The following is a 9,071-nucleotide window of genomic DNA, read 5'->3' as shown; positions in this document are numbered from 1 at the left end:
AATATATATATATATATATATATATGTGTGTGTGTGTATATATATATATGTGTGTGTATATATATATATGTGTATATATATATATATAAAATATGCCTGGCTACACAAAAGACTCATGTAAGGTGCTCCTTTCTGTTTTGCTTAACTCAAAACTCAGGTTGAAAAAGGTGGCAAACATTGCAACCTGAATTAACAACCCTCAGATGGCTGGGGCAAGAGATTACACCCCAAATGTACAAAACACTAAGACAAAAGATGGGGAGCATTTCTCTGAGAATTTAGGATATTGAAAAGCAACTATGCATGCTGGGGAATTTAGAAAGTTACTAGAAACAGTAACTAACTTGTATGAAGAAATAAAAATATCCAGTAAAAGGAAATGCATGAACAACTATAAAAGCAAGTATTATTGTATTTTTGGTTGTAACTCCACATTTTATTTTCTATAGAAGTTAAAAGACAAATGCATAAAAAATAACTGCAAATCTATGTTACAGGGCATACAATATATCAAGGTGTAATTTGTGACAAAGAGGAGAAGAGGTTCTTATATGGTTTTGGATTAAATTGGTATCAACTCAGTACAGACTATTTTAAATTTAGGATGTTATATAAAATCCCCATGGTAATCACAAAGAAAATCTCTAAAAATATCACAAAAGGGGATGAAAAGAGAATAAAAACAGCTCACTAGAAAAATATAAACTAATCATAAAAGAAAGCATAATGGAATGTCACTGTGATAGAAATCTTACCTGCTGCAGTATAATTCCCAAGTGTATTGTATACCAGAAAAACAAAAAAAATGCAATGTGGCGGCCAGGCGCAGTGGCTCACGCCTGTAATCCCAGCACTTTGGGAGGCCGATACGGGTGGATCACGAGGTTAAGAGATCGAGACCATCCTGGCTAACACGGTGAAACCCCGTCTCTACTAAAAATATCAAAAATTAGCTGGGCGTGGTGGCAGACACCTGTAGTCCCAGCTACTCGGGAGGCTGAAGTAGGAGAATGGCATGAACCCAAGAGGCAGAGCTGGCAGTGAGCCGAGATTGTGCCACTGCACTCCAGCCTGGGCGACAGAGCCAGACTCTGTCTCAAAAAAAAACAAAAGGAAATGTGGCTAGGCATAGTAGCTCATGCTGCACCAACCAGTGGGGGTGGCTCACAATGTAATCCCACCACTTTGGGAGGTTGAGGTGAGAGGATCACTTGAGGCCAGGAGTTCAAGGCCAGCCTAGGCAACACAGCAAGATCCTGTCTCTACAAAAAATAATAAAAATTAGCCAGATGTGGTGGCATGTGCCTGTAGTCCTAGCTACTCAGGAGGCTGAGGTGGGAGGATTGCTTGAGTTTAGGAGTTCAAGGCTGCAGTAAGTTACGATTGTGCCGCTCCACAGCAGCCTGGGCAACAGGGAAAGACCCTGTCTGAAAAGAAAAAAGAAATGTGAAAAAATAAAGCATAATAGAGGAAATGAAGGACAAAAAAGTTATAAGACAGATAGAACATAAAAAAGTTAAAAGTTCTTTCTTGTCAGCAATTACCTTAAATGTAAATAGATTAAACTCTCCAATCAAAAGACAGGTTGGCAGAATGGATAAAACAACATGATCTAACTATATGCTGTTTACAGACTTACTTTATCTCCAAAACTATAAGTAGATTGAAAGTATATAAAAAGATACTCTACACAAATAGTAACCAAAATAGAGCAGGAGTGGCTACACTAACATCAGGCAAAACAGACTTAGAGACAAAGGCGTACATTATATATTGATAAAAGGGTCAATTCCCCAAGAAGCTACAACAACTGTAAACATATGTGCACTGCATAACAGAGACCCAAAATATATGAAGTAAATATTGACAGAAGTGAAGGGGGAGATAGAGCGCTCTACAATAATAGCTGGAGAGGACTAGGCATGGTGACTTACACCTATAATTTCAGCACTTTGGGAGGCTGAGGTGGGTGGATCACTTGAGGTCAGGAGTTTGAGACCAGCCTGGGCAACATGGTGAAACCCCATCTCTACTAAAAATACAAAAATCAGGTGAGCATGATGATGCACACCTGTAATCTTAGCTACTTGGGAGGCTGAAGCAGAAGAATTGCTTGAACCTGGGAGGTGCAGGTTACAGTGAGGCAAGATTGTGTCCCTGTACTTCTGCCTGGGTGGCAGAGTGAGACTCCATCTCAAAAAAAAAAAAAAAAAAAAAAGCTGGACAATGCAATATACCACTTTCATCAATGCATAAAACATCTGAGCAGAATATCAATAAGGACACAGAGAAATGAACAACACTACAAACCAATTAGACCCTATGGAAATATATAGAAGNGAGGCCGAGGCAGTCAGATCACCTGAGGTCTGGTGTTCAGCCTGACCAACATGGTGAAACCCCATCTCTACTAAAATACAAAATCAGGTGAGCATGATGATGCACACCTGTAATCTTAGCTACTTGGGAGGCTGAAGCAGAAGAATTGCTTGAACCTGGGAGGTGCAGGTTACAGTGAGGCAAGATTGTGTCCCTGTACTTCTGCCTGGGTGGCAGAGTGAGACTCCATCTCAAAAAAAAAAAAAAAAAAAAAAAAAAAAAAAAAGCTGGACAATGCAATATACCACTTTCATCAATGCATAAAACATCTGAGCAGAATATCAATAAGGACACAGAGAAATGAACAACACTACAAACCAATTAGACCCTATGGAAATATATAGAAGACTCAACCCAATGACAGCAGAATATACACTCTTCTTTAGTGCCCATGGAACATTCTCCAGGATAGATCATACATTTGATTGTAAAACAAGTCTGAACAAGTTTTAAATGACTGAAGTTATACAGTGTATGTTTTCTAACCAACAATAGAATAAAGCTAAAAATCAACAATAGAAGGAAAACTGGATTAACAAATCTACAAAAATGTAACAATACACTATTAAACAATCAAGGGACATTAGAAAATACTTAGTTAAGAGGGAAAATGAACACACAACGTAACATAACTTATGGGATACAGTGATAATAGTGCTCAGAGGGAAATTTATAGCTGTACATACTTACATTAAAAAGAAAAAAGATGGCCGGGCGCGGTGGCTCAAGCCTGTAATCCCAGCACTTTGGGAGGCCGAGGCGGGCGGATCACAAGGTCAGGAGGTCGAGACCATCCTGGCTAACACAGTGAAACCCCGTCTCCACTTAAAAAAAAAAATACAAAAAATTAGCCAGGCGAGATGGCGGCGCCTGTAGTCCCAGCTACTCGGGAGGCTGAGGCAGGAGAATGGTGTGGACCCGGGAGGCGGAGCTTGCAGTGAGCTGAGATCCGGCCACTGCACTCCAGCCTGGGCGACAGAGCGAGACTCCGTCTCAAAAAAAAAAAAAAGAAAAAAAAAGAAAAAAGATTTCAAATCAATAACTTAACAGCTTGTGGATCTAGGGAAAGGAGGGAAAACCAAACCCAAAGCTAACAGAGGTGTCTTAGTCTGTTCTGCCCACTGTAACAAAATAGACTGAGAAACTTATAAACAACAGAAAATTGCTTCTTACAGTACTAGAGGCTGCGAAATCCAAGGTCAAGGCCAAAGATTTGGTGTCTAGTGAGGGTTTGCTCTTTGCTCCACAGATGGTGCCTTCTTGCTATGTCCTTACATGGTGGAAAGGGCTAATAAGCTCCCTCGGAATTCTTTTTAAGAGTATCAGTCCCATTCTAATCACCTCTCAAAGGCCCACCTCATATTACTATCACACCAGGAATTAGGTTTCCACATAGGAATTTTGGGAGGACACAAACATTCAGGCCACAGGAAAAAGGAAGGAAAGAATAAAGATTAGAACAGAGGTGAATACAGAATAGAAAAACAATAGAATGAATCAATCCAAAAGTCGGTTACTTGAAAAGATTAACAAAATTGATTAAATTTTACCTAGTGTCACAAAGAAAAAGAGAAGACACAAATAACTAAAGCTGACATGAAAGCGGAGATGTTACTACTGACCTTATAGAAATAGAAAAGTTTATAAGAGAATATTATCAAAAACTGTATGTCAACAAACTGGATAACCTAGATGGAATGCATGAATTCCTACAAAAACACAAATGATCTAAACTGACTTAAGGTGAAATAGAAAATCTCAAGACCTGTAACAAAAGATTAAACCAGTAATAAAAAACTCCCAACAAAGAAAAGTCCAGGACCAGATTTCACTGATGAATTCTATCAAACATCTAAAGTGGAGGTAACAGGAATCGTTCTCAAACTCTTCCAAAAAATTGAAGAGGAGGGAACATTTCTTAACTCACTCTGGGAGATCATCATTACACTGATACAATGCTAGACAATGACATCATAAGAAAAGAAAACTACAAACCAATAGCTCTCATGAATATAGGTGCAAAAGTCATTAACAAATACCAGTAAGTCCAATCCAAAGCATATTAAAAGGATTATACATCATAATCAGCTGGGATTTATCCCAGAAAGGTCATTGGGAGAAAGTCAATCAATGTAATATACCATATTTATAAAGCAAAGGACAACAACCACATGACCATCTCACTAGATGTTTAAAAGGCACTTGACAAAATCCAACACCCTTTCATAATAAAAACACTAAAAAACTAGGAATATGAAGGAAAATTCCTCAAAATAGTAAAGGCATTTATAAAAATAGTAAAACTAACATCATGCTCAAGGGTGAAAGAATGAAAGCTTTCCTCTAAGATCAGATCAGATCAGAAACAAGACAGAAAAGACGCCCCACTTTCCCCACTGATATGCGATGTTGTACTGGAAGTTGTAGCCAGAGCAATTAGATAAAAAATGTATAAATAAAAAGCATCTAAATTGGAAGGGAAGAAATATAACTCTCCCTCCTCAGAGATCACATGATTGTATACCTGAAAAATACCAAAGAATCCAGAAGAAAACTACTAGAGTTAATAAATTCAGCACAACTTCAGGATACAAGATCAACACCAGAAAATTAGTTGTGCTTCTATACATATGCAATAAACAATCCAAAAAGGAAATCAAGAAAACAATTCCATTTGAATAGCTCTAAATGAATGAAACACCTAAGAATAATTTTAACCAAGGAGGTGAAGGATCTGCACACTGAAAACTACCACACAAGGTAAAAGAAACGTAAAAAGACCTAGATGAATGGAAAGATCCTTAGTTCCTGGGTTGGCAGACTCAATATTGCTAAAATGCCAGTCCTACTCAAAACAGTCTGCAGATTCAACACAATCCCCATCAAAATTCCAACAGCCATTTCCCCCCCAGAAATAGAGAAGCGGATTCTTAAATTCATATGGAATTGCAAGGAGTCTCGGATGATCTATGTAATCTTGAAGGAGAAGAACAAAGTTGAAGGAATCGGTATTATTCAGCCATAAAACGCAATGGAGTTCTGATACATGCTACAAGGATGAACCTTGAAAATATTATGCCTAGTGAAATGAGCCAGTCACAAAAAGACAATTATATGATTCCACTATATGAAATCTTTAGGAAAATTCACAAAGTAGATTAAAGGTTAACTGGCACTGGGTGGGGGTGGTGGTGGTGGTGATGGGGAATTTATTGCAAAATGGTAACAGAGTTCCTGTTTGGGATGATGTAAAATATTTGAAAACAGATAGTTGTGATGGTTGCAAGCCAGTATGGATGTAATTAATGCCACTGAATTGTACACTTAAGAATGGCTAGAATAGTATATTTTATGTCATATATAATATTTTACCACAATAAAGTATTTTTCATAAAAGAGATTTAAAAACTAATCAAAGCTTTTTACCTAAAGCATGACGTGACTGCAAACAGAATGATGAGAACATATGCCAGGTGAAACACAGGGATCACAGTCATAGAAGTTGCCTGAAATTCCAGTTGTCTGGAAAGCGATGTAAAGTGGACCACCTGCCACAAAAATATACTCAGATAAATAACTTTTAATTACAACATTTGTGTGTGAGTTACAAAAGCTATTGAAACACTTTATTCTAGTGATGAAACAATATGTTAAAATTCAGCAAAAGATAAAAATACATGGATTATGACTTCAGAAAAGAGAAAACAATGTCAATTTGCTTCTTTCCACACATCTATGGATTCCCCAAGTTTCTTGCAAATTCAAAGTTTAAATAAAACTCCTGAATAAACAAAATCTGAATTTTATATAAAACTTTGAAATCTTTTTTTTTTTTTTTTTTTTTTTGAGACAGGGCCCTCAACCTCCTGGGCTCAAGTGATCCTCCTGCCTTGGCCTTACAAATAGCTGGGACTACAGGTGTGTGCCACCACGACTGGCTAACTTTTGTATTTTTTGTAGAGATGGAGTTTTGCCAGGTTGCCCAGGCTAGTCTTGAACCCCTGGACTCAAGCAGTCTACCTGCCTTGGTGTCCCAAAATGCCGGTATTACCGGCGTGAGCCGCCACGCCCAGCCTGAAACTGTTTAATCTTGTTCTCATTAATAGTTGCAGAAATTAGCAACTTTTTCTAAATTTGTATTAGGTTGGTGTCTTTTACTATTTCAATTGCATAAATATTTCAGGAGGGCCTGGCCTTTGAAAGCTCTTTCCAGCAGGTGTCTCTTTCACTAGGCGTATTTATACATCTTAATAGAGTTGCAGATCCACCAATAACTGAACAGCTAATATGTACCTCACACTAAGCCAGGTGCTGCTTTGTATGTATCTAACTTGAAAAATGCTAAGCTAGTTATCTTCTTAACACTACAGAACTTTTACTTACAAGACGGTTTGTTTTTTAATCCCAATGAGCTCCAAGCAAGTTTTAGGGGCTCCCCCAAACCAGTGAAGACTTTAACTAAAAGTAGAATTTCAGAATACTGTAATTTGATTAGAAACCAAACCCCAAAATTAAACATGAAGATCAATGTCTGTACTGAACAGGCCCATCTGGTGGATGCAGGATTTGTGTTATCGACTAGAATGTTACCCAGGATTCACGATTTCTGGCATCCGTCGGTGTTAAGAAAATTGGATTGAGTACCAAATACGGTAGAGCACACCCAGCCTAGAGGCAAGGGCCCCATAAAGTAGTCAGGAGGTGCTTTTATTAGGGTTCTGGGGAGCAAGTCTTCCTCATCCCTCTCACCTTATTCTGGCCTCCCTGTAAACCCAAACCACCAGGTACCTCAATTTTCTTCAAGGCCAAGGTGTTCGTAATGTTGGTAAATTGTTCGAGGAAATGGGTGAGCCACTGCTTGCTCTGCACGCTGTCCTCAGGGTCCTCGGTCTTCAGGTAGTACAGCAGCCGCATGGCTTTGGCCCGCAGGAGTAAGTGGCCCATTCCTAGGCTGCCCCCCAAGATGCGTCCTCCGAAGAAGCCGGTCAGGTAGAGGGGATGCCCGCCATGGTTGTAGATGGGGAAGGAGATGCTGCTCAGGTTGAGCGTTTTGTCCACCTGCCAGGCGTACAGGAGCGGGTTGGGGCGCACGCAGAGCGCCCTGTACCTCGCGCACACCTGCTGGTACTGGATCTGGCTTCCGTTTTCCCGCGCCACACGCAGATCCTGCACCGCGCCGTCCAGTTTGCTGACTTCTGCAAAGGTGGCCGGGTCCAGCAGTGAGTCGCTGTAGGAGACCACCAGAAGCGAGGCGAAATTGGCTTCGGTGCTCCTTCTGGAGGCGGAGAAGCGGTAGGAGTCGTTGGTGGTGAAATGGCCCTGCACGAAGCGCCGCTCCGCCTTGGCCGGGCCCCCCACCGGGGTGTACTGCTTCTCTAGGTCTTCCTCTTCCTCTTCGGGTAGGTACAGAAAGCCGGTGCCCAGCGCCGCTGTCAGCATCAAGGGCGCCAGCAGGAAGATCCAGGGGTGCGCGCCCACCTGCCACCCCAGCCACTGGAAGGCGCGGGACAGCGGCGCCTCTAGGCAGTCGGTGTGACAGCGGTGCCGATGCCTGCAGATGGCCCTGGGTTCGGGGGTTTCCTCCTCCGGAAGGGGTGCATCGTCCAGCACCGACGGCCGGGGGGATGCATCGTCCCCCTCTGGCAGGGGTGCATCGTCCCGCTCCAACGCCGGGGGTCCTGGGGTTTCGGGGGGTCTCGGGGATGCCAGGGATTCCAGGGGTGGCTGGTTGCCCTCCGACTCAGATTCCTCAGATTTCTGGTACCACTCCGGCCCGGTCGCCGAGTCCTGCTTGGTGAGCTTGGGCTTCTGCTCTGGGCTCGGCCCGGGCTCGGGCTCCACCCAAGGCATTGATTCTTCCTCTAAGGAAGCGCAGGAGGGACAGCAGGTGAAAAGTAGCTGCGGAGATCCCACCAGACGGTTTCCTGGCCCCACCCAACGCTTTCCTGGCCCCACCCAACGGTTTCCTGGAGGAATTCTAGGGGAGTTTGGCTCCAGCCGCGCGCCGGAAGCGGAGGCTGCGTTGGGAGCATGTGTTTTGCCCCGCCGCCCAACTAATCTGAAACGTGTTTGTGGTGTCCCTGGTTTCTCAGGGGTTCTGCACATACAAGGAACGCTTCTTTAAGGTCATCAAATGTGTGCCTATCCTATGGGACTCGCAATTTATTTGGAGAATTTGGGTGCTTCTTCCACGCACACAAATGGCACAGAAATTCCACGTGTCCTGAGTGACAGATTTTACCTTTCTTGGCGTTCACCCAGTAGCAATTTCGGGTAAGACTTTTGTAAACCTGACGCACTTGACTTAGTTATTATTTTTATTTTCTGTCCACAAGTGTAACATATACATACATTCGCCTAGTAAAAAGAAGTAAATGCATAGAATGAAAAGTGGGAAAAAAATCAAAATCTTTCACTCCCATTCCTCTTAAAAGAAGTGTTAAAAAGTGGGTCTGCATCCTTACCAACCCTTTCTATGCATATACATGCATAGCAGAGATATAGCAAATATACCTTTTTCATAAATACTACTGCACTATTTGTGTTACGTAGATTACATTTTTTATCTACAGTGGCAGAAGATTTGAACATGTCAGTGCATATGGATTTATCTTATTTTTTTGAACTGCTCTATGTTTTCCCAATGTATGGATGAAACATAATTTAGCAAGAATCTTATTGATGGACCCATA

General features: G+C 41.6%; 1 protein-coding gene across 1 annotated transcript in view; it reads right to left on the bottom strand.

The window, feature by feature from the left end:
* Window positions 1–8,341, bottom strand: part of PTCHD3 (patched domain containing 3) — a 19,627-nt gene extending 11,286 nt beyond the window's left edge. Inside the window, exons 1-2 of the mRNA XM_017853031.1 lie at window positions 7,168–8,341; window positions 5,806–5,927 (exon numbers count right to left, since the gene is read on the bottom strand). Of these exons, the coding sequence (XP_017708520.1) occupies window positions 5,806–5,927; window positions 7,168–8,229 (1,184 nt within the window). The 5' untranslated portion in view covers window positions 8,230–8,341. The remainder of the gene's footprint in view (window positions 1–5,805; window positions 5,928–7,167) is intronic.
* Between the last annotated feature and the right edge of the window lie 730 nt (window positions 8,342–9,071).

The sequence above is a fragment of the Rhinopithecus bieti genome, unplaced genomic scaffold (assembly GCF_001698545.2).
Source record: "Rhinopithecus bieti isolate Rb0 unplaced genomic scaffold, ASM169854v2 scaffold_35615, whole genome shotgun sequence".
NCBI lineage: Eukaryota > Metazoa > Chordata > Mammalia > Primates > Cercopithecidae > Rhinopithecus > Rhinopithecus bieti.
This window is presented reverse-complemented; position numbering and strand designations above follow the sequence as displayed.